At 39.2% G+C, this 26,100-nt stretch overlaps 1 protein-coding gene and 2 long non-coding RNA genes across 4 annotated transcripts in view; 2 read left to right on the forward strand and 1 right to left on the reverse strand.

Moving 5' to 3' along the window:
* LOC308556788 overlaps positions 1-11,721 on the forward strand; it is a 28,087-nt gene extending 16,366 nt beyond the window's left edge. Inside the window, exons 2-5 of the long non-coding RNA XR_013998757.1 lie at positions 1,260-1,505; positions 4,047-4,158; positions 7,642-8,356; positions 11,057-11,721. This is a non-coding gene — a long non-coding RNA (uncharacterized lncRNA). The remainder of the gene's footprint in view (positions 1-1,259; positions 1,506-4,046; positions 4,159-7,641; positions 8,357-11,056) is intronic.
* On the reverse strand, positions 1,499-24,294 carry AADAT (aminoadipate aminotransferase). 2 transcript variants are annotated; one of them, XM_081136375.1, is made up of 14 exons: positions 24,222-24,294; positions 23,125-23,232; positions 22,360-22,528; positions 21,084-21,216; positions 18,314-18,388; positions 13,433-13,642; positions 11,588-11,653; positions 10,094-10,176; positions 9,530-9,626; positions 8,286-8,347; positions 7,974-8,038; positions 6,104-6,210; positions 3,104-3,205; positions 1,499-2,145 (listed from the first exon to the last, which is right to left on the reverse strand). In XM_081136375.1, the coding sequence occupies exons 2-14, from the start codon at positions 23,189-23,191 to the stop codon at positions 2,104-2,106; spliced, it is 1,278 nt and encodes a 425-aa protein (XP_080992501.1). In that variant the 5' UTR covers positions 23,192-23,232; positions 24,222-24,294; the 3' UTR covers positions 1,499-2,103. The 2 variants fall into 2 exon arrangements, with proteins under 2 accessions (XP_080992501.1, XP_080992500.1); XM_081136374.1 differs by lacking the exon at positions 24,222-24,294 and adding an exon at positions 23,644-23,826.
* Positions 23,546-26,100, forward strand: part of LOC308556789 — a 40,470-nt gene continuing 37,915 nt past the window's right edge. Inside the window, exon 1 of the long non-coding RNA XR_013998758.1 lies at positions 23,546-23,619. This is a non-coding gene — a long non-coding RNA (uncharacterized lncRNA). The remainder of the gene's footprint in view (positions 23,620-26,100) is intronic.

Consider the following 26,100-nt stretch of genomic DNA (forward strand, 5'->3'; position numbering starts at 1 on the left):
TTTTTAAATGCGGTATTTAGCAAGTTCTTGCTACATACAAAGTGTTCTATAAACATTTGTTTTAATTATTGAAAAGAATTTTCAAATTGTCAGGGCACCATTTAATTTCAAAGTGCTCAGTAATTGAATTTGGGAACAGCAGACAGGATGTGCATCATTGTTGTTCTTGGGAAGGCAGAGCAATGTCTGGGAACAGAAATTCATACATCAAAACTTTCTATTTTTATTTCTTAAGACCTGAGCCCCTTGGAACTCAGAGTCAGCCTCAGGCCAGGACAGCTCAGTGGTTGACGCATTAAGAGAGGGATGTTGCTAATAATTTTATTATTTATTATAGAAGGACTGCATGTTCATTTCAGCTAATTAATAAGAAGATATAGGAGGTAAAACCTCACCTGTAATCCCACAACCCAGAGCTATTGCTTGTTCACATTTCCACATGTACCAACAGGCTTTTGGCACTGCACATAGCTGCGTGCAATACTTTTCCACCCATTCCCTCTTAAACCCACTCCAATCAGCTTTTCAAACCCCCTCTTCTTCACAAAACTGCTTTCGTACCAATGACCTCCACTTTGCATGATCCAATGGGCCAATTCTCAGCCCTCGGCAGCACTTGGCATAGTTTGTCACTCTCTCCTGAGCACCACACTGGCCTGGCTCTTTCTGCCTCATTGGTTCCTCCTCAGCTGACTTGGTCTCTCCTTTTCTGCACTGGACTGTCCATGTTGGTTTGCTCCAGGCTCAGTTCTTGAACTTCTGTCTACCTTTGGTGATCATTCAAGCTCAAGGTTTAAACATCCATATTTGCTGATGACTCACAAATCTCATCTCCAGCTCTGACCTCTCTCCCAAACTCCAGATGGACATTTCAACTGCCCACTCACATCTCCATTTGGATATTTTATAAGTCAGGAAACCAGAAGATGTGCTATGCATCTGAGTATGAAGGGTTTGAATACAGGGGACTGGAAGTTTAAACAATGGCGAGAAGGCCTGGGGAGGAACAGGCAAAAGAATTGTCAAAGGCTCAGACACAGACGACAGTATGGTGATTACTAGAGAAAAAGGGGGGTGGGGGCAGGTAGGAGAGGGTAAAGGGGGGATAAGTGGTGATGGAAGGAGACTTGATTTTGGGTGGTAAGCACACAATACCATCTATTATAGGTTGTACAGCTGAACCCTATATAATTTTATTATCCAATGTTACCCCAATAAATTCAATAAAAATTAAAAAAAAATTATCACTCCTGTTTCAGCCGGCAGTAAGCACATGCAGGAAGCCACTGCAGGATCCTCCACCAACTCTCAGGCTGCAGCATAAGGCTGTGAAGCTGCTGGAATAACATGCACCCACCAACTATCCCTGATGTGAGCAATTTTCAAAGAGCTCCCTCAGAAGCCACTTGGAACTCCTTCTGGCTTTAACAACTCCCAGAGGACAGGGACTCCAGTCTCAGGCCTCTCACTGGATGACTTCAGTGGAGCAGGAGATTCTGGGAAATGTAAGTTGTGTAGTATTACGAAAAGGCAAGGCAGTAAATCTAATTCCCAATCTCTCCTTCTTACTTAGAATTAATAGGTCTGATGCCTTTAGGTATGTTTAGCTTCAGACTTTTATTTTAAAGGGGTTTTTATGGCATAACATAGTATCTGTGGTAGTCTTACTGAAATCATTTTATAATGGTCAAATTCTAACAATTTTTGCAACAAGATTTTATTACATTTTCCTAAAAAGTAGAAAAAGTTTATATTACAGACCATTTTGGACTTATTTTCTTACATTTTCAAAATAATTTACTGTAAAAATTAGTTTCAATGAAAATTTACAGGAAATTATAAAGCAGTTACAGAGTTCTTTACAACAAATTCACGGTAAAAATAATTTTTTTGCAGGTTGAAAATTTATCAAAAGGTATAAGTGGATTATAAATATATTTTGGCAATTTGGTGGATTTAAAGGCACTTGAAAAGTTGTCTAGTTAAATTTCTAAAGATATGACATGTTTGATGTATGTCTAAACCAATGATCATTTTTTGCTGCTAAAACATAGAAATAATTTATCTAAAAAACCCATGAGTACTATGAAGAGTTTGATGTCTTCATAAAGATTCTTTTATAAGTTGGGCTAATCTCTGGAAGGCCTAAAATAGAAAATAGATAAGAATTAATGAAATTAGGATGCTATTTAGGAAAAGTTTGTCAGAAGTTTAAAAATTCAAACAATGAGTATCCATCTAAGCTTGAGATAAGGCAATGAAAAACCAAGTTTAACATCAGTTTTATCATGGTAGGATCCCATCAATGTCATAATATATGTAGATATAAGCATATTAGAGTCCCAGGATTTTTCTGTCGTTCTTATAGCCCTCAAGGCCATCATTTTCTATTTTCTCCATACCACATATTATGTTATTTTTTTATATAATCTCTTATCTGCATATACATTCTATATAGTTTAAATTGTCCAACTCTATTATATGAAAACAAAAATAACTTATTAAAAGCACATTTAATGATGTGAGAAAGCAAGCAAATAACACACATAGAACCAATCCATTTCCAAAGATAAGCATAAACTCATCTTAAGGTTAATGGCACCGTGCAATTTATGGGTCTTGTTTGGATTCCCAGACACATGGTTCTTAGGAACTTGTTTCTTTGCTTCTTGTTATTTTGGGTAAAGCTAGACTTTGTGATTAATTTGAGAATATTATTCTCTTTGACTTGCTGATAAATTTTTCCTCAATGAAAGAGACTACTGACTTCAATTTGTACTTTTGGCTCATGTTAATTCTATGAAGGAAGGAAAGAGATTTTCTTCATAACGTATTAGTAATCGGCAAACACTGTTTAGTAGGTCTAAAAACTATCCTTGAAAACAATAAAATTAAACTACAACCCAGTCTCTTCATTTGTCTATAGAAGTCTAGCAACCAGGTAAAATGTATTTTTTAATGGTAGTTTATGACTCTTCAACTAATACCTGTTTTTCAGAAACACAAGAAGACTTTAAAGTATATTGTAACTCACAAAATGAACATATCTAACAAAAAACAGAACTGATATCTAGTGTTACTCCAAAGAAAATACTGTACTTACCACATCCATTTGTTCTGGAGAAGCCAAAGAGAAGGATGCTCTAAAGTAAGGGCTAGGAGCTGAGCTGTCAATGTAGAAAGCACTTCCAGGAACCATTAATACCTAAGAGTTTATAGAAAATAAGGGACATACCATTAAAGAAAAACTGAAAGAAAACACAGGTAAATCAAATCTCAGAATGGGGAAGGGCTTTTAAAATTAAAGGCAATTTAAAATTAAAATTAAGAACAAATCACACGGGAAAAATAAATTTATATAAAAATTCTGTATATCACACAATAAACAACTAAAAGCAGAGAAACTGGAAAAATGTTTACAATAAATATGGCAAATGAGACCTCTTCTCTACATATAAAGATTGCACAGAAACTGAGAAGAAAAACACTAGAATTCTAGCTTTAATGGGCAAAGAGTAGCTTACAAAAGAAATAGATATGGTAATAAACATGAATAAATGTTTAACCTAACTGGAAAGGTAATGTAAGTTCAAACAATGAGATAAGATTATTAAGTTATCTAATTTGGAAGTAACTTTTAGTCTGGGATCTGAAAGACAGGTAGGTATTGGCCAAGCAAAAAGTAGGGGAAGAATATTTTAGGGAGAAGATAACAGAGTATAAGGGCCCTGAGATGTGAAGAATATTGCCCCCCTCAAAGAACTGAAAGGAGGTAAAAATTTAATACATAAAACAATGTTGAGTAAGTGTGTCAAGACACAGTGGTGAGAACCACTGTGATTCTTGATGACTACTGTGGCAGATAGCTCACTGTGGCAAAGTACATTTCCTCTGCCTCCTGGGCATACAAATATATTCTATTCCCCAGCCTCTTTCTAATTATATGTGCACAGATGGCCAATGGATGTGAAATCGTGTGCTACTTCTAGGCCTGACCCATAAAATTCTTCCCCTGTGTGATCCACCATGCTCTTTCCATTTTATAGCCATGTGGAATCTATGTGTTGAAGACCGAAGAGCAAGGAGATGGAAGGAACTAGGGTCTAAATCACTGCTTGGAGCACAGCTGCCTGAAGATCACTTAATTGAAAATTTCATGTGAGTCAGAAATAAACTTCAATTGTGTTAAATCTTCAAGTTGGTTATGTAGTACAATCATGACATTCAAAAGCATTAAGTAACTGCTTGTTGTCACATGGTATAAATCTGGGCGCTGTCTGCTAAGGTAAGATGAGTAGGGAGTGAAATGATTTGAGGCACTCTGGGGAAAAGATTTCAAGGCAGAAGATAGGTTTTTGTGTCCTTAATAACAATAAAATTAAAATCATTTTTCTCAATATAGCAGAAAAGTTTGGGGATGTGCTAGAAACAAGTTGCTGTAAGAGAAAGAGGGAGTGTTAAAAAATCTCTTTGCAAGATGACTAGAGTCTGGACTAAGGCAGGGGTAATAAAGTTGGAGATTTTTATTTTTAATTTTTAAATATATCTTTGTTAATTTCAGAAAAAGGAAGGGAGAGGGAGAAAGAGAGAGATAGAAATGTCAATGATGAGAGAGTTATTAATTGGCTGCCTCCTGCATACTCTCCACTGGGGATCGAGCCCGCAACCCAGGCATGTCCCTGATCAGGAATTGAACTGTAATCTCCTGGATAATAGGTCGATGCTTAACCTCTGAGCAACACTGGCTGGGAAAGTTGGGGATTTTTTAGAAAAAGTAAAAGTACATGCAACAGGATATATGGAATAAATGAAGAGGACTGAAAAAAAAACTACAATAAAATATGAAGTCTGTAGTCTTAGCACGTAGCTCCGAGATACATACAAATAGCCGCTTATCAAATGTTCTTAAAGATAATGGCATTGATATGTAAGCAAAGAAAATATAAAATTGATATGTTATACTAAAATGTATTTCTTTGAAATAAACCAGTTAAGTATTTATTGAGTATCTACTGTGTGCTGTTACTAGGATTAGAACAATTAATAAAACATGAATCCTGGCCTCCAGTAAGATTAGAGAGGATGAATGAGTTTCCCAAGGGAGTAGAGCTAGTCCTGAAGGCCAGCCAGTTACAGTCCCAGGCCTAATCTTTAGACTGCTTCACCTCTTATGCACTAGCAGGGTACTCTGTCAACACCAATCTGATTTTTTGTACAATCTATTCTATTGCTTCAAGACAAAATTGATACTAGACATAGATCTTAGTGTTTACAAAAGAATGACAACCATGAGAAGGGAATTAATTAATGGAGAAAGGATAATTTATTTGGTAAATTGGAAAGCTACACAGAAAAGTATTTGTATTTCTGAGCTTAATCAATGCCCCTGAATGAAATCTAAATATACCTATGATTTAAGTACAAAAGGAGAATAAAAAAACACAAGAAATCATCACGGGCTAATTTGAAGTAAAAACAGCAGGACAGAAACTTTTCTGTGTAATTTTAACCATGTAAAGTAACTGCACAGCCAAAATACCAGCTATATACAAGCTCTTCAAGGAAATACAGCACAAATACTGATAAAATCTAGGTGGTGAAATTATGGGCTATTTAAAATTTTTTCATTATACTTTTGCTCATTTTCTAAGTTCACTACCATGAATATGCTTTACTTTCATAATCGGGGAAAAACCCCTCCATTTTAAATACTAATGGCTAATACCTATTGAGCATTTACTAGTCTAAGTGCTTTATACTTATTAACTCAATTATCATAACAACCTTATGAGGGAGAAAGTCTCATTATTACTATTTTATAGATAAAACTCAGGGAGGGTAACTTTTCCCAAGCTACACATCCAGTAAAGGGTGAAGCTGGAATTCAAACCCAAGGAGTGTGGCTCCTGGAACTGTGCTCTTAGCCACTAAACCAACCCGTAGCTGAGATGAATGACTGTATTTCCACTAATTTAAACCAGAAGAATAATTATGTAACCCCCCAAAAATCTATTGATTTTAATAATGAGATAACATATTATGAGTTGTTATTCAAATAAGAAATTACGTTAAAGAAAAAGTATAACTTTCCCCGCCTTTTTACCTCTTTCTTAATGGCTTTTTCTTCAATCAGTTTTTTTACATCATTAATGCCCTTAATTTTAATCCACACAAACATTCCAGCAGTAGGAGCATGCCATTCCGCCAGACCTATAAATAAAAGAAGGGAATAAATATCCCCTGCAGCTATATTTGATATCACACATATCATTTAATGACATAATTGCCGTGACTGCCAACTAGTATTTCCATAAAAGTTCCTTCAGTGATAGCATTTAAAAAATATATAATTTAATGAGTCCTGAAAATTGATGTTCTGAGTGTTATTTCAAAAGAGTGAGCGAGCCCTGGTCAGGTAGCTCAGTTGGTTAGAGCGTCGTCCCCATGCTCCGGGGTTGCTGGTTGGGTCCCAGGTCAGGGCACACCCAAAAATCAACCAGTGAATGACTAAGTAAGAGGAACAACAAATCCATGTCTCTCTCTCTCTCAAATCAATAAGACAAATTTTTAAAAAAGTGAGTGAGAGAGCAGGTGAAGGTGAGGAAGGAGACTAGTGTGTGCATATTTACAATTTTAGCCAGTCTGAGTGGGGTGCAAGAAATCGAGTGCCTATGTCTACTTCCTTTAGTTAGAACCATACCTGACCTAAATATGACTCTTTCAGTTTTAGAAAAGGAGTCTTCAACTCTTTCTAGATTCTTCTAGGGCTTCAGTAAATCCTATCATTTATGTGATAGTTTAGAGATCCAATGGATTAAAGGTTTATTGGAATGTAATTAATTATGAAAAGAAGTACTTAAAATCAGGAATTCTAGGTGCATTTGTAGGCTTTATGTTTCACTGAGCACCAGGAGAGAGAAACCAAGAAGGAAGGATAATTATTTTGATTTTAATTATTATCTTTTTGTTGCTGTTGATTAAAACCTTTTCTTAAGCTCCACGGCACAAAATGGTAGACTAGTACTATTTATCAAAAAAATAATTCTATTTTTAGCAAGATTTCCTAGGAAACAAGGTATGACAGTATTAAGGAACTGATACATTTTGCTTACTATATTATTCACATCAAAGGCATTTTTAATGATATAATTAAAGCCATGTAATTCATTTTACCTTCTTATTTTTAATAGAAAATTAAACCTAAACCATCCTGCAATCAAATTAGCAACAGAGAGTATTAGAACAGATAAACGAGGCTAGTGATTAAAAGGCAAATCATTTGTAATGAGAACACCTCCATGGATTGTACTAGTATTTTGTCTTTATATAATCCAGTTAGAAAAGGAGTATGTTGTTTGTTTCACAATTCCTCTTCCATGTAGGGGAAAATTTTCAAATAACTCTAAAAACTTTTGAGCATAGATGTTATTTAGCTTTAAGTAACTTGTTGCTGGTTGATTATAAGACTAATTGGTCTTTTTTTTGAACCACAAAGTCTTTGCAGCAGACAGGCAAAATAGAGATAGGTAGAAAATGGGCCAGGGTTTGCAGACTGTTACTTCTGAGATTATTATAGGGAAACATTTAAAAAAAAATTTTTTTTAATCCTGACCTGAGGATATTTTTTTCATTGCTTTTCAGAGACAATGGAAGGGAGAGAAAGAGAAACATCGATGTGAGAGAGACACATGGATTGGTTGCCTCCTGTATGTACCCTGACCAGGGCCAGAGATCAAGCCTGCAACTGAGGTATGTGCCCTTGGTCAGAATTGAACCCAGGACCCTTCAGTCCACAGGCCAACGCTCTAACCACTGAGCCAAACCGGCCGGCATGGGAAATATTTTCGTGACAAGAATACCCCTGGACTCTTGTTTCTTTTCTCCTGGGATTATTAATAATACCATGCAGTGTTTATCACCCACTCATACAGGCGCTACCGTTCATCACAGGACGGGGTCTACATTCCACTCACCACTTAGCCACTTGTCTGCAGCTGCCAGTAACGCATCCTTCTGCTTCCGATAGTAATCAATGACCCTAGAAGAAGGAAACAATGAAAAGGATGTTTCGTGCATTGACTGTAGAAACTGAGAGGCTCTGTAAGAATCTGTTTTCTATCTTGATTAAATGAATGATTGATAAGGGAACAGAGCATATTTATTTAACCTGCCTGGTGGTAAAGTTTTTACCATTATGTTTTTCCTTTACCGTGGAATAATTAAAAATGGAAAGTTATAAAGCGGAGCCAAATTCCATGTAACACATGGGACCTGAAATACAATACCTCTCTGTGTGAGCCAGGAAGCCCTCTTCTCCCCATTGGTGAAGAAGCTCTGATACCATGAGCTACAGGAGGTAAGACAATAACAAACGTCATGGTTCATCACCTGAAATGTGTTTTCTGCCAGTCACTCCCGAGTACACGTAAACCACCATAACAAAATACAGCAAGCTGAACCAAGCTTTATACGGTCAGTGATTTAGAATAAATGTTAATGAATAACAATGACAATGCTAATAAAATGACAAATATTTATATAGTAATTGCTATGTACCAGAAACTACTGTAATATATTAATATATGTTAGCTAATTTAATCTTGTAATAATCTTATTTAGGCGGCTTATTATTTCTATTTTACTGATGAGAAAAATGAGGCACAAGGGTTAAGCCTGGATTCAGATCAGACTGTCCGGCTCCTGGTCCATGCCATCAATTACTATACTGTACTTCCTCTTTAAATATAAAAAAAATAGTGGTTGTAATATATAAAGTTATATACTATATTTGGAGATTTTCTATCTAAAATGTAAGTTCTAAATGTCATAAATGGATAGTGAAGTTTTGTTGATAACAGATAAAAAGAAAAGAGTCCCCAACTTGATACAGCACTTTATGGGATGTACAATATCAAACAAAAGTCCTACTCTACATAAACTTTTCTATGCATTTTGAGTTCTTAGGTAGCAATTCTATCCTTAAGACCTAATTCTCATGGTTGCATTAGGGATGGATCCAATAATTTCTCACAGCTTGTGAGAAAATTTATACATTCTCTAAAATTAACTTTATTTTAATTAAACTACATACCAACCAGTGTCTTTAGGACAGGTTAACACATGTTCAGTGGAGGCAATAAGTCACTAGACAGCTTTCCAATTCTTGTTCTCATTTTAGATTTTAAGACAAAGAAGCCCAAGTTACATTATTTCATCAAGCTCAGTTCCGTTATTTTCAACAGTTTCTATGGAGTTCCTGGGCTAGATGCTAGAGGCATCAGAACAATAAGACAGCCTGACTTGCAAGTTTAGTCTATGCCACAAAATAACACCAAGTTAATTCAATTCTCATTTGTCTGTTAGAATCAACATCTGCAGTACCAGGTTTGCTAATTGAGTACATATTGGAACTAGAGATTCAGTATCAATGATTTCCCTTCCTGCCACCTTAACTCAATCTTATTTACCAACATCTATTTTCTATTCTTACCTAATTAAAATTTTTATCTATTTCCTAAATTGTCCTTACCTGTGTAAAAGTGCTGGGTTGCAATGTTGAGACTTGTGTGTGTAAAACAACTCTCTCTATCAAGGGTTGTGGACCAGTTATAAACCCTATTCTCAACCTACACAAGAAAAGAGAAAAGGCACAATACCACTCCCGTATTAACAATGAATCCATGTCATTTTCCCAATTTCATTAGGATGAGAACTGTGACTTGGGGGCAAATGGATCTAGGCAATTAAAACATTCTAATAAAACTAATTCTTATTTAAAATTCAAATTTAAATTTAAGTGTACATTTAAAATATAATGAAAGTCTGACCAAGTATTTCTCAATGTGCGCTTTCATATAGGAAACCCCAAACTTCATCACTTCCTCTACAACTTTAGATTAATGCCCAGGTTCCTTTGACAACTGGAGATGAACAGAGAGAAAAGGCCTATATTCATATTAGTAGTTTAACTGGTGTTTTAAGATAAGTAGAATATAAGCATCTTAAATGAAAATAATTGCCTGGACTGAAAGCTACTGAGGCACAGTTTCTATCTCAGTTATATCCAACTTAAGTTAGAGACACAGGGCCTTACCCAGAGGACAGGACTTTTGAAAAAGAGTCAGCTCTGATGACACGCCCATCAGTATCCATGGAAAGAAATGTTGGTGCCCAGGGCTTGAAATGGAAAAGATAAATACTGTTGGTCTGAGAACTCTGTAAGTGACTATGTAATTACTTCACATAGAGACTGGAAAGGCCATGGATTTGGATAACAGTAACACAACCTCTTTTCCACTACCTTTATCCCAACCTTTTAAAATGGAGTAAAAACAGAGATGCACGTTCTTTTATTAGTATCTGCTTGTCCTCATGACTTTTCTGCCGAAAACACACACAAGGGTTTACTCATTTGTTCAAGATGACATTATTATGAATTTAGGCCCCTCCTTGCCCCAAGAGTTAAAGTCCGAGATGAAAAGATTTAGAGGAAGGAAAATGCATGGGCCTTGCTGAGAACCAAGGTTCTGAAATCCTATATGGTCACCATGATGCCCGGCTGGCCTGACAGAAAGAGAAAAAGAAAGAAAAACTAGTTTGGGTAAGATATAAGCAAAGGGGGCCAGCAGCATCCAGGATTGTGTATGGAGAAAATGCTGCCTCTTAGAAGTAAACTAGAAAGAAAAGAAGGTAAGACTGAAGGTGAAAAATGTAGTCAATGTGAAATACTGACTTCAGTATTTACTTAAGAAGTAGATGCATACAAGAAAAGGCCATGGTCATGTTGAGAGTAGGATGTAGGTAGGCAGACATGATATTCATTCAGGGAATACATACAGGAAAGTCAAGAGTTTTTCTTTTCTGTAGATTTAAAGAAGGAACCAAATCCAAGTATGTGTTCTCTGCTGCCCTGAGAACAAATACAGTTAGTGTTTGATTTTGAAAAAATCAGGCATTGGGAGCATGCATCACTGCTACTGTCCATTAGGAAAAAGTGATTGTGAGAAGTGGTATACAGATATTGTGAGAAGGAATCTAAAAACCCATTCTTCTGCAGGTACGACCCAGGACCTTCATGACAGGAATAGAAACTATGTCCTGCTGCCAGTTACACCTTATCTTACATCCATAATGAACATCACTCATTGAGCACAGCCCTTCTCTTTCAGCTCGAACACAGCTTCCAAATCCTTCTCAGACATCATGCCAGTCAGCCACTACCAACAGACTATATTTGATGCCCAAGAGGAAATCCACTTTAGATTCCTGGTACTATGATTAAGGAGCTATGCTCCAGGATCTAGAGTTCAAGACCATTAGCCCTGACTTTCTCTGTTTGTCCAAATGTATGGTACAGAGAGCCAGTTACTATTTTTAAGCTAAGTAATTTCTGAAAAGAGGTGTAATACTAGAAATGAAAAGTACTAATTCCATAATAAAACTAAAAGTTGAAGTGGTAGCAAATTAACAATAATTTTTTAAATTCCAATGTAAAAGTGGATTAGCAGCCAGGTTAAAATCAAATGCAGAGCAATAACTTACAATAATTTATCTTCTAATTGTGAAATAAGTTCATATCATCACTTACCTTGTTGAACTGTAGAAAATAGTAAGGATCATCTTCTATTATGAGGAAATCATATTTTCTTGCAAGCTAAAAAAAGGTTGAAGCAGTACATTTATTTCTTATGAGCTATCTAAAATTAAAAGCATTTGGAACCCTAATTCTTTGTACTCATTCACTTAAGAAGCTATTGCATGCCTGTTGTCTAGACAATGAAGACAAAGAAATGAGGCTCTAAAGGCTCTTGTTCTCTTGGAACTTTCATTCTAGTGGGAAAGACAGAATATACATAAGCCAATGGATAATGAACAGAATAAATATTAGGTGGGGGACTTAAGGGCTAGGCAGAACATTAAACAGGGTGATGTTAGAGAGAGAAAAACAGAGCAGCTATTTCAGGTTGAACCACTGGGAACCACAAGATCTCAGAATGACAGGAAGGAGCCAGTTGTGCAAATATCAGGGAAGAAGCTTGTAGAAGGAGGGATGAGCAAGAGTAGAGGCCCTTGGTGAGACAAAAACTTGGCACATTAGAGAGAGGGCCAGTGGGCTGCAACAACATTGATAAGAGCTAAGAATAGCTGACCAGGTCGCCTAGCTTTTGGATTTTATTTTAACTGCAAGGGGAAGCCACTGGAGGACTGTAAACAGGACTGTGAGACTGGCTTTACATTTACATTTCAGCAGGGTAAGGACTTGAGTGGCTGCTGTGTGAACAATGGTTAGAGGCCAAGAGTGGAGGGCAGCAGGGGTCCGGTGAGGAAATGTCCTAGTAGACCAGTGAGGGAAGAAGGTGGCGTTGAGAAGATGGTGAGAGCAGTGGTCGTGCAGGAAAATGGATGGACGGACTTGGGCAAATTTGTCGGTAGAGTCCACAGAATGGGTTGGATGCAGCGGGTGCGGGGAGGGGAGAGGGAAAGAGAGGAATAAAAGGTAATGGATCATGCTGGCACATGCATGGACATGAAGAACGGGAGGGGTCGTGGATGAGAGGTTTGGGGTGTGGCTGGACAACATCAAGAGTTCTGTGTGGCATGCTAGGTTTGAAATGCCTATTAGACATTCATGTTGGATGTTGGATACAGAAGTTGGATAGAGAAGCCTGGAGTTCAGGCATCTCCATTACAGAATGCAATTTACAGGCATAGAGCTGGATGAGGGGCAGAGCCAGGAGTGTGTGAAAAATAAGAAGATGGCAATATTTTGATTATATATGTGTGTGTGTGTGTGTGTGTGTGTATGTATGGTAAAAGGAACTGTTCAAAATCTTATGATTCCACTGCAGTGATTAAATTCTGTACTATTTTAACGTAGGCTTGGTACTTATTTTGAAAAATTACTCATAGTGAAAGGCTAGGGACCACAATCAGGTACATAAAAAAGACTTAACAAAAAGGCATGTTTCTCTTATTTTTCAAAGATTTCTGCATAGCTCCATATTTGTTTGAGACTTTAAAAAAATGTTTATGGTGAAATGCTTAGGCATCAAAGAATTTCTTTGTAAACTGAAATGACAACGAGTAAGAAAGAAAAGAGACAAGTTGAAAATACAAATATAAAATAATGAAAATCAGTTATTGGGGTCAAATATAAAAAAAGAACTCATATAATTTAACATCAGGCCAAGAATGCTATTTCTTTTTATGAAAATATCAGTTAAAAGGAAGGAAAAATCTTATAGTTAACAAAGGATGTAGTAATTTCTTGTGTTCAAATTTATTAGGACCCTTGGCATAGATGATTTCCTCTTTTTAAAAATTACCTTCTTGGAAAGCAAGAGGCTAATAAGAAAGGAAACTTTCATAGTACTCTTCTAAAAGGTAAAAAAGAAACAGGAACATAGCCACATAACACATTATTTTAAAATACCTCATAGATTTCCTTTTTGCGGTTACTTGTTAATGACTTTCCAGTAGGGTTGTCGCCATTTGGGACTGTATAAAGAAATTTGGGGGTGTTTTTCTTGGGGTTCTTTGAATCTTCTGGTTTCCATTGCGAAAGTATTTCTTTGAGGGAGTCTGGAATCATCCCATATTCATCACTGGAAACATTTATCATGTTGGCGCCCAGTGGTTGCAGCTGTTGAGCACGAAGGAAAAAGAAAGCCCAAGATTCAGACCTGATTACAAAATGTGTCATTGATTCTTTTTACATGAACCGAGAATGTTACCCTCTATACCCTTAAACATATAACCTGCAGTCAGCTCTACCTCCAGAGGGTTTAGGTTGTATATTCTAATTTTTTTGTTGCCCTGGGGCAGATTCCATTACCATTCAAGAATATCCCATCAGTTTCCGGGGGAAGGATTCTACTTCCTTGCTCATGTATGTCAGGCTTGGCCATGTGTCTTTCTCTGGCCAATAAATCGTGGGCATAAGTGATGTTTCATTCAAGCAGAAGCTTCAAAATCCAGCTTGTGGTTCTTTGTTTCTCTTTTCCCAAGACTCATGATGTTCCCAAAAGAGACTGCTTCTGTCAACTTGGGGCTGGAGATAAAGATGACATGACCACAGCTACAGTTGCCTTGCAGTGGACATGTAGGATGAGAGAGAAGTAAGTCTTTGTAGCTGAAGTGACCAAGATATTGGGGTCATTTGGTATACAGCACAACCTAGCCTCTTGTGATGGAATTATCATTATATGTATATTTAGAACCGGTTCATAAATTAGGTGTTTATTAATAAATTTTTTTTGCAGAATAAATTAATTCTGTAAAGCATCTATTATGCTAATACATAAAACAGGTATAAGTAGAAGTGATATTCAAAATATTTAACAAGTTGTGTAGCAATGGGTACGTCAGATACATCTATAGGCTGGAAGGGGGTCCTGGAGGCTTCCTGCCATGCCAGCATTAATTCTGTATCATGGGAGGTTCAGGGTGGGTGATCTTAGGAGAGGGGCCAAGAAAACCCGGGTGTGATGGGGTACTGAGGGGTTCAGGGCAGCAGCTTACCAAGGAGTGTGGAAGCATTTCAATATTTTACCAATGGCTAAGGCTGAACTGGCAAGTAGTGGCCTTGCTTATAGACATGATTTTATAAAAATCTGTGGAGTCCTATTCACGGATGAAAACATTTAAAAAGTCAGAAATTAAGAAATAACAATATTTGAGTGAAGTTTTCAGAAAGAATTTTTCAAAAGATAAGCTAACACTGTTTTTAGCAGGCAATTGTAGAATTATGTACTAAGTGGGGACAATCCAAACCCTAACTTATGACAAATTTAAATGGTCTTTGATGGACAGAGACTAGACTTTGGGTGGTGAGCACACAATGCAATTTACAGATGGTGCATTACGGAATTGTACACTTGAAACTTGTATAATGTCACCCAAATAAATGTAATAAAAAATAAAATAAAAGGTCTTAGCCTTAAAATGCACACATACCATGAATAAAACAAATCACTGTTGGGCCATGAAATAAACACATATTGCTTATTAGCATATTTTCTCATAGCTTGGCGCATGGTTTCTATCTGGGTGTGTGAAAATGTTTTGCATGCATGCACGCATGCTGTTCATTTAGACACAAGTTATATATTTGTAGGCATTATGTAGTCTTAAGTGTTAGGAGTTTAGGAAAATAATAACCAGTGTCAAATCATTAGGAAAAAGCAATTATTTTACTTTAGTTTTTTCAACTGTAGGAAAGTCTATAAAATAAAAATGTGGCTTCTAAAGTGCATAATTCAGTGGCATTAATTACATTCACAATATGTGCACCCATCATCACTACCAATTTCCAAAGGCTTTTCATCACCCCAAATAGAACTCTGTACCCATTAAGCAATAACTCTCTATTCTCCCCTCCCCCAGGCCCTGGTTACTTCTCGCCTACTCTCTCTCGATGAATTTACCTAGTCTAGATATTTCATACAATATTTGTCCTTTGTGTCTGGCTTCTTTCAGTTGGCATAATGTTTTCAAGGTTTTTCCATGTTGTAGCACGTGTCAGAACTTCACTCCTTTTATAGCTGAATAATATTCCACTGTATGTACATACTACATTGTTTTTTATTCACCCATTGATGTATACTCAGGTTGCTCCCACCTTTTGGCTACTGTGAATAATGCCATAGTGAACATCTTTGTTTCTGTTTGGGTCTCAGTTTTCATTTCTTTTGGGGTATATACTAGGAGTGGAATTGGTGAATCACATGGTAATTCTATGTTAAACATTTTGAGGAACTGAAAAATTGTTTCCCACAGTGGCTGCACCGTTTTACAATTTCACTAACAATGTAAAAGGGTTCCAATTTTTCCACATATTCACCAATATTTCCATTGAAAAAAATTGCCATCCTAGTAGGTGTGAAGTAGTGTCTCCCTGCAGTTTTCATTTCTCTAATGACTAATGATGTCGAGTATCTTTTCACGAGCTTCTTGGCCATTTGTATATCTTCTCTGGAGAAATGTCTATTCAAGTCTTTTGTCTATTTTTAAATTTGTCTGTCTTTTGTTGTTGAGTTAAGTTATAGGAGGTCTTTATATATTCTGGATATTATGCCCTTATCAGATATATGATTTGCAAATATTTCCTCCCATTCTTTAGGCTGTCTTTTCACTTTATTCACAATGTCCTTTTTTTTTTTTTTTAAATATATATTTATTGATTTCAGAGAGGGGAAAGGAGAGGGAGGGAGAGAGATAGAAACATCAATGATGAGAAAGTCATTGATTGAGCCCACAACCCGGGCATGTGCCCTGACTAGGAATCGAACCCCGATCGCCTGGATCCTAGGTCGATGCTCAACCGCTGAGCCACATCTGGCCGGGCTACAATGTCCTTTGATGGTTAAGAATTTTAATTCTTTATGAAGTCCAATTATCTATTTATTGTTGTTGTTGCTGCTTGTGTTTTTATTGTCATATCTAAGAATTTAGTGCCAAATCCACGGACAAGATTTGCCCCTATGTTTTCTTCAAAGAGTTTATAGTTTTAGCTATTACACTTAGGTCTTTGATGTATTATGAGTTAAAATTTTATATGGTGTGAGGTAGGGGTCTAATTTCTTTCCTTTTCATGTGGAAATCCAGTTGTCCCATCATGATTTGTTGAAGAAACTGTTCTTTTCCTATTGAATGATTTTGTTGTTGAGTTAACACTGTCTTGATTACTGTAGCTTTGCAGTCAGTTTTGAAATGGGGAAGTGTGAAGCCTCCAACTAAGTTCTTCTTTTTAGAATTCTTATGATTGTTAGGGCCCCTTCCAATCCCATGTGATTTGAGGATTGGCTTTTTCTATATCTACAAAAAGGCTATTAGCCTATCTATTAGATAGAGATTGCATTGAATCTGTAGATAGCTTTGGCAGAATTAACACCTTAACAATATTAAGTCTTCCAATCCATGAATAGGTGATGTCTTTTATGCTCTTAGATGTTATTATAAATGAAAATTGTTTTTTAATTTTCTTTTCAGATTGTTCTTTGGAAAAAAGAAATTTTTATAATATCAATTTTATCTCTATTTAGGAATGTTGAGAAAATATTCCTTTCATTAAGACCAGCTAATTGCTTTATATGTTGATTTTTGTAAAGACAATATTAAATTAGAATAAAAAGGAGAATAGATGAAATTAGAATCAAGAGAGTATAAAGATCATCTCATTCAACTCCCCTACTTTAGGGTAGAATTACTTTTGCGAAATTTGTGTTTGCTGGCAATCAAGAATAACTGAGCACCTGCAGTGATAGGCAGTCAGGTTCGGCTGTCAGGTGAGGCTTAGGGAGTCAGGTAAGGCTGATGGTCAGAAAGTTGTTATACTGAGTTGAAATTGTGTCCCTGTAGTTTCCAGCCTTGAGTTCCAGTTCTCTCAACCTAAGGACAGGCACAATAAATCTAATTCCTCTGTCCCATGGTTAACTTTTATGTATTTGAGGACAGTTTTCATGTTTGTTCAGTCTTCTGCTTTGCCGGAAAAAGAGCCACAGCTCCTGAAACCATTCATCATACGGTATGGTTTCCAGTTTCCGGGAAACTGCTGCTCTAGTTTGTGTACATATCTATCCTAAAGTATTGTGCCCCAAACAAGCCTAGTTCTCAGCAGTGTGTTCTGACCAGTGCACAGCAGAGCCAGATGATCAGCTTCCTCTTTCTGGTCATTATAGTCCTATTAATTTAACATTGGAGTGGAAAGTCCTAATTATACCATATTAGTTTACAGTTATAGTAAATTGACATATAACATGATTATACTTAGGCATATGGTAATTAAAGATTGTAATGAAAAATAAGTTTTTGTTAATTAAGTCACATTTCAAGTGAAATATTAAGGAAACTGGACATCATTTTGCATAACCTAATTTTCACACCCATTCATTTAAATTTGGTAAAAAGAAATTTATAAAGTAGAGGGTATAGCTCAGCCAGTGTTGCTTAGTGGTTGAGCACTGACCTATGATCCAGGAGATGTGTGTTCAATTCCTGGTCAGGGCACATGCCCGAGTTGCGGGCTTGATCCCCAGTCAGGGGCGTGCAGAAGGCAGCCCATCAATGACTCTCTCCTCATTGATGTTTCTCTCTCTCTCTCTCCCTTTTCCTCTCTCTAAAATCAATAAAGACATATTTAAAAAAAAACAGAGGGTATATTTAACACAGTTTGCACATATCATTTAAGATTCTCCTGTTAACAGGTGAACGACACTATTTTATTTTTCAGTGAACAGATAATTCTAAAGGTGCAATGGTTTCTTCTTATTTATTATAAGAAAGAGAGCTGCCTTTTGTAGAAATGGATACTCACAGCATGAAGTGTTCCTGAATAAACAGGTTCATTTAGGAGAATATTATCTCCGGGATTAATGATCATTTCAAACACCTAACAAAAGAAGCATAGATTAGCTTGGGTAGTATTGTTTCCATTTTTAGAACCCCTGCACCCCCTTTTTAGTTCTGGCTCACTAGGATTGTAGAGTAGGAGTTGGCAAATATTCTGTAAAGCGTCAGACTGTACATATTTGGGGGCCACAGTGTCTCCGATGCACCTACTTATCTCTTCCTCTGTCGTGAGAAAGGGCCACAGACAATATGTAAACCAATGAGTGTGGCTGAGTTCCAATAAAACTGTTTACAAAATCAGATGAAAGCTGGATTTGCCTCTCTAGCCACAGTAGCCAACCTATGTTCTGGAGTTAGATGAAAAATAACATAACTGGTTGGAGGCCCAAAATTCATTTTATCCCTTTATTCCTTCTTTGAAAATGTATTAAATATTTACCATGAGCCAGCCCAATATGAGGTATGGTGATCAAATGATGAATATAATGACACAGTTTTTACCCTCATAGAGGCACTAGTCTACCAGGAAAGCTAGACACTAATTAAATAATTACTCCAATAACTGTATATTTAAGAACAGTGATGAATGCTATTAAGTATAGATGTACAATGTTATAGGAGCTCATCGTAGGAAGACTTGGGAATTGAGGAAACTCAGGGCATTCAGAGAAGGTTTCCCTGAGGAAGTGATGAGTTGGGGTAAGGGTGACAACAGGTACATTTTGAGGAACTGGAAAGAATTCTGTGGCTTGAAGCAGAGTATAAAGAGGAGAGGAGAGTGAGATATGACAAAGTGGGCAGAAACCATACCATGTAGAAAACCATGTAGGCACTGGGCCAAGTGAGGCCAGTAAGAATTTTAAGTAGAGTGTGGGAAGGGGAATCACATCATCAGATATGCATTTTGAGAAAATCATTCTGGCTTAATATGAAAAAAATGAAAGAGGAATGAGAATATATGTGGAAAGTTTGGGAAGTTTTTATGATTATTTGGGGCAGATAAGAGTACTCTGAACTAGGGTAATGATGGTGGAATTGGAGAGGAGAACTGAGATATTTAGGAAATCAAAATCAACAGAATTTATGGACTATAGATAGGGGTATGAGGAAGAGAAGGTGTCAAGAAGACTCCTAGATGTTTGGCTATGGAATCAGATAGATGGTGGGAGTGATGCCAAAATGTTTCCATGTCTGAGGGAGAAGATGATGAGTATTTTGGGTTGAGGTGCCTTCAAAACACCTTGTAATAATGTCAGGTGGACAGATGAACAAATGGACTTGGAAGAACCTTGGAAGTTACTAGCACATGACTGATCACATGGGTGTGAATAGAAGCACCCAGGGAGAGTGTACAGATGAAGGGGAGCAGAGGCCCCAGGCCTGAGCCTTGAGGAACTCCAATAAATAATGGCTGTGTAGAGGTCACTGCTGTGGAGGTGGGGCAGGTGGGCCAGAGGAGAGCTGCCCCATGTGGTCCTGAGAACACCAGAGGAGGAGAGCCTTTCAAAAGGATGGGGGAGGTCAAAGTGTTCAAGGATATTTAGAGGTCAAGTAAGACAAGGGTTGGCAGATCTTAGGAGAGTTTGCAGACAATATGATGCCTACTGACATCAATAGAGCCAGACAATAGATCTTTCCAGCCTAATCAAAGGGGTCTCTTATGACTAAATCTTACATAAGTCACAGAATAATCCTTTCTGGGGAAAAAAATCATAGTATACCTTCCTAAGAAAAGAATTTAACGGCAAATAACTCTTTTATATTAGTCTGTGGAATCACAAATGTTTCTTTTCAAGCAAAAACTCAAACAGTAGCTAATACTTTTATTTTTCCTAATTAAATAAAAAAGATGGAGAAAAAATTATAAAGATTCTTATTCCTTCAATTATTCTGTAATAATAATTTAACTAAAATTCATTAAAGTTAACCAGATTACAGCTTTCATATTTATATAAAGAAAGAAGAAAAAGGAAGCTCCTCTGGTTTAAGATAAATAGTAGTCATATTTTAATCTAGATGTAAAGATTGAATATAGAGAATCTTTACCCAGAACTAATTAGTCATAAAAGAGAAAAGAAAAAAAATAGATGAAATTGAGAACTATAGGTACAGTCTCTTTATTGTGGAAACTACCCAGTGGTGGTTACATCTGTGAAGTTCCTGGTACCCAAGAGAGAAGCAGATGTAATAAAGAGAGAGAGAGAAAGAGAGAGACAGACCAGAGAAAAGTCAGAGACACAGACATGTACAGATCTAGAGAAGCATAGCCAGGAGGAAGACAAGACACAGCAGCGGCGAGCACAGATGATTACATAAGCAGACATGAACAGGAATCATATGTCATCTGAAGAGTATCAGGATATGCCCACTAAATAAGTTAAAAATTATATTGAAATTTCATAACTAAAATAGCATAAAACAAAATGTAACCTGAATCTCTGAGCTAGGTGAAATTAAGCAGTGCTCATTAAAGCTTCTGGTAGGAGCTGAGTACTCCTTTAATAGGAATTCTGTTTGAACGACTCATAGCTCTGGGTCACTGACAACATGATCTATGTGTAAGAAAAATCAGATTGGTGAATGTCTTTAGGATCGCTGTTTATAACTCTAGGTATAGACAAGAAAGACTACCAGTAAATCACAAAACACGATCTTTTTGTTGGCCAGTGAGAGATGCCTGTATTTATGAAAATATTTGATTTTTAATGTGTGGTACCCTTTCCTTTTAATCTTACCTTACAAAGACCTTCTTGACTGCCAGTTGTGACACATATATCCATTTGTCCTTGGCTGGATGGATAATGGAGGGTGGGAGGATTATGCAACTTTACTTGTAACTGTTTTAGCCAGGACAACAGCTCTGGGATTCTAAAGCATAAAATGTATTTTCAAATTTATAGTAGTAAAAATCATAATATTAGAGAGGAATTAAGTGGTAGCTATATACTAGGTACTTTATACATTCAATTTCAAAATCCCCAGACACTTTTTGTGAATATTAATATCCCTATTTCAAAGACAAGGCAACAGACCTAGAGATTAAGAAATTCTCATAAAGTCAGTCAGTCAGCTGATATTTGAACCTAAATCTTTCTTTGTTTAAAAACCTACAGCCTATTTTAAAATAGAGCACTCACTTAATAATTGATTCTTTGTTCTTAGGAAAAGTTCCATAAGCCACCTAGAAGTTCAGGCCCCCAAAATTCTTTGTATGGTGGAAGGAAAGGCCTATGTATATATTACATTTAATTCATACACATATAACCTATATTATATTTCAATATAGTTTTCCATCACAGAATAAAGAAGGCTTTAATAAAGTATAACTTATAGGCACTCTATAAATTATCCTTTATCATTAGAAGATCAGCTAAGGAAAATCTTAAGTAATGTGTTCCAGCTTGCCTTTAAGAATTAAAGACATTTGCCCAGCTGGAGTGGCTCAGTTGGTTGAACGTAGTCCTGTGCACCTAAAGGTTGCTGGTTCGATTCCAGGTCAGGGCACATACCTGGGTTGCAGGTTCTATCCTGGGTTGCGGCACTTATGGAAGGCAACTGATCAATGTTTCTCTCTCTCTCCCTTCCTCTCTTTAAGCATGCATGTCCGTGCATGAGGACTTAAAAAATAAAAAGATTTAAAGACTGTGAACTGAGAGCAACATTTTGCATTACTGGTAAGGGAACAGAATTCTTAGAAAATTGCCCCCTGACTTAAAATTGCTGCTTCCTGGATCATCCTTCTCCTCCCTTTTCCTAACATGCTTCTTTACCTAGCTATCTTCTCTCTTTTTTTCAATTTCAGGTCAATATAGTACTTCCTTCCAGAGGCCGTTGGACTCTCCCAGTCCCGTAAGGGTGAGAAGTCCCTAAGGAGTGTTAAGCATTCAATATCCTGTTGCTCTTAATTCTTCTTTGAAAACTCTTCCCCAAACCTTCCTAACTGTTGGGGGGGGGGGGGAGACACAAGTCACTTTAACAGCGCCCCAACAAATTTATATTATCTATAGTTACCCACTACTTTGAGAATACTGAAGTGCTCTCTTCATTATCCCTTCATCAAATCGGATGGCCTTTCCATTGTCTATGGTAATCACAGCAGTCTTAAAAGGGAACAGGTCCGGATTTGGTGATCCAGTAGCCAAGGAGATGACCGATTTTGGCGCACTGCTCAGTAAGTCAGCTACAATAAATATGGAAGAGAGTAAGAAACATTGTATTGAAAACGTTCCTAGTTCAGTATGTTGCATCACACTCAATAAAACTGTCAAGTTTAACAATTTCTAGTGATAGGATGCTAATCTAAAATAAACATAAGTTTGTCTGGACCTACCTCACTGGCGGAGGAACTAGGGAATGGAGTTGCCCAACTAAGACGGCAGAGGGGTCAGGAAGATACACAAAGGGCCACAATAACAGAAAACGCTGCTCCATTTAGTCCCCACCTGCCCGTCCGGCCTCGCGGCTCACGCGTTTCTCTCCCGCGGACCAGCCCCGCCCCACTCGCGCGCGGCTGCTCCCTGGGTCTGGCCTCCCGGGCTGGGGAAGAGCCTTCCTAGACAGCAGGCCTCCGCGGCCGCGTCCCTAACAGCCGCTCCTCTAGCGCTGCTCCCTCCCCCGCCGGTCCCAGCCCCAGGGCGCGTTCGCACCCGGAGCCCGATTCCCCGCGAGCCTTCGCTGCTGAATGGATGGCTGCCCAGAGGGGTGACTGTGGGCACCACCCGGAGGCTCTGCGAGCCCCCAGCCCCACCCGAGGAGAGACGCAGCCCCAGCACTCACTCAAGATCCGGATGGGAGAAGGCTTCCTTGCGGCGCTCCTGGCGGTGATGAACCGTGCGTAATTCATGTCTGGGATACCCGGGCACCGAGCACTTCAGTAGCTGGAAACTAGAACAACCCAACAGCCGCGTCAGGGGCCACCCCCTGCTCTCGAAACGTCACCTCGATAAAGCCCGGGCCGAGTTCTCGAGCGCAGTGCGGGGCTGCGCGCAGCGCTGGGAGCCGGGTCCCGACCTGGCCGGGGGAGGCTGGCAAGGCTAGCCAGGTCCACGCTCCGAGGGACGGTCCGCTCGCTCTCGCCAGCCCGCACCCCACGCGCCGCGGCTTCCGCAGGCGCCGAGGCCGCGACCCCTCCCCGCCCGCCCCGCGCCGCAGCCTATCGCGGGCCGGCGGCGCGCCCCCCCCCGCCCCGCGGGTGATCGCCCGGGCGCGCGGGCGCTGGGGGAGGGCGCGCCAGCCGCCGGGACCCGGGCCAGCGCCCGCGGCAGTTCAAAGGTAGCGCGGCTCTTGACCTTGCACCTGGGAGTCGCAGCGAGGAGGCTCCCCGCGCGCAGTCGGGGGGCCGAGGTCGCGCCGAGGGGCGGGGGTGGCGGGGCCGGAAGTCCACCGCGATCCTCAGCCGCGAGCCCCGTCTGGCGGCCGCTCGGGCGGCGGCGGCCGGCTCCGGGAACGCGCGCCCGGCCCGCCGCGCCGCAGTCCCGCGCTCGCCCCACCCGGCCCGCCGCGCCGCCGTCCCGCGCTCGCTCCACCCGGCCCGCCGCGCCGCCGTCCCGCGCTCGCCCCACCCGGCCCGCCGCGCCGCCGTCCCGCGCTCGCTCCCCCCCGGCCGGCCGCCGCGGCGCGAGCCGGGCGCGCGGTGCCCCGCGGACCGCTGTGCGTCAAATACCGCCCTTTTAAAAACACAACTCTAGGCACTATTCTGGAAGTCAACAAGGCGACCTACATGAGTTCCAATGTCACTGTCTCCAGGATCTGAGTATTTTGAGGGAGGGTGGAATGTTGATAAAAATTTTGGAAGGATCACGTTAAGGGTCTCCTCAAATTTTAGAGTCTCTCTTCCCCTTGGATTTTTTTTTGACCATTCATTATGGACTTACCCAGTGTGTACCCAAAGGGATTCATCTACTCGAGTCAAGCGCCTTGCCCTCTTTTCTTACAGAATAATCCTCCCCACCTCCCACCTCCCACCCCGTTTTCTCCTTCCTGAATCACCAACCTGGAATGCACAGGGTTTTCATGTGAGCACGTGGGAGATGATTTTGAGACAATCTCTCCTTTTATTCTTTAATGAGTGTAAGAAAGTCATTTATTTTTAACAAATGCAAAACTGGATTCAGTAAATGTTGAGTACTTACTTCCTGGATGAGTAAGGACACACTGCCAAAGGGATTCCTTGTAGACATAAATAGGTTGGTTCAGATAAAACCTACATAACTATTTTTGTCTAAGTCCTTGCAACAGAAAGATGAGGTAAGGAGTGAAATATTTATGCCAGCAGCTAAGTAACAAGGGAATATCATTAGTAAAGCTGCTAGAAACCTAAGAGGCAGTAGAGCTCTGGATTCAGAGATTTGAAGTGGTTTAAATCCCACTTGATTTACCAGCTGGATGTCTTTGAACAAGTTACTTAATCTTTCTGCGCATCAGTTTTCTCACAGGCCTGTTATTGGCAGGATTAAATGAGATAATCTATCTTAAACTCATTAACACAGTGGCCAGTATACTGTAAAAGCACTCAGTGAATTTTAGCTGTTATTATGAGTAGTTACAATACTTTTAGCAAAATTTAAGGAATCAGCCTCCAAATATTGGCTAAAGAAACTATGTGACAACTTTTAAGGCAAATTGTGTCTTTAGTTATGTTACATATACCAAACACCACAAACAGTGACTTAAACAACAGAAATGTATTTTCTCACAGTTCTGGAGGCTGAAAGACCAAGATCAAGATGCTGGCAGGTTTGGTTTCTCCTGAGGCCTCTCTCCTTGGCTTGCAGATGGCCACCTTTTCACTGTATCCTCAATGGCTTTTTCTCTGTGCCTGCATGTATCCCCACGTATCTCTTCCTCTTTTTTAAAATGACACCAGTCATATTGGATTAGGGCCCCATCTAACAGCCTCGTTTGACCATAATACCTCCCTAGGGGCTCTATCTCCAAATACAGTCATCTCGGGGTTAGGGCTTCGACATATGAATTTTGGGAGACACAATTAGGTCCACAACAGAAGTTAAAACATCAAACATTAATCTCACAATTTTCGTGGGTTGGGAATTCAGGAGCAGTTTATCTGGTGGTTTTGGCTCGGAGTGTCCCAAGAAGAGGCAGTCAAGATAGGGGTCAGGGCTGCAGTCATCTGAAAGCTTGGTTGGGACTGGATGATCTGCTTCCAAAGTGCTTCATTTACTTAATGTACTCATTTCCTAGGGCTGCTATACAAAGCACCCAAAAATGAGTGGTTTAGAACAACAGAAATTTATTCTCTCACACTTCTGGAGGCTAGAAGTACAAGATCAAGGTGTCGGCAGGGTTGGTTCTTTCTGAGAGCTGCAAGGGAGAATCTGCAATGTGCCTCTCTCCTAGGTTTTGGTGTTTTGCTGGCAATTTTTGATGTGCTTTGGCTTTTGGTTGCATTGCCCTGATCTCTGCCATCATAATCACATGTCATTCTCCCTCTATGTCTGTCTCTGTGTCCAAATTTCTCCTTTTCTTAAAAGGCAGATCTTAAGGTGAGCGAGGGAAGACATTCTGGGTTCTGGTCCTGCCGGTTTCTCTCCTGGCTTCTATCTAGCCAGCTGTTTTCTCTTTTGAATTGTTTTCTCATATCTTAAGAGAGTGGATGGGCTATGGAATGGGACAGGTTAAACACACCTCTGATGCCTTAATCTCTAAAACATCAATTTGTATCTTGTGCAAGGGTACAGAGAGGGGGGCGCGGAAAGGAAGAGTTGAGCCCAAGCTGCATTTTCGCGCCGG

The sequence above is a fragment of the Miniopterus schreibersii genome (genome assembly GCF_964146895.1).
Source record: "Miniopterus schreibersii genome assembly, chromosome: 4".
NCBI classification, from domain to species: domain Eukaryota; kingdom Metazoa; phylum Chordata; class Mammalia; order Chiroptera; family Miniopteridae; genus Miniopterus; species Miniopterus schreibersii.

What these genes read in the sequence shown, in the direction of transcription:
- AADAT (XM_081136375.1), bottom strand. Translation starts at nt 23,191, where the DNA reads ATGAATTACGCACGGTTCATCACCGCCAGGAGCGCCGCAAGGAAGCCT. An exon ending in ATTCAGGAACACTTCATGCT is followed by an intron (nt 13,643 to 18,313) that starts GTGAGTATCCAT and finishes CGTGCTCAACAG; the next exon opens with CTGCAACCACTGGGCGCCAA. An exon ending in AAAAAGCCATTAAGAAAGAG is followed by an intron (nt 3,206 to 6,103) that starts GTAAAAAGGCGG and finishes ATAAACTCTTAG; the next exon opens with GTATTAATGGTTCCTGGAAG.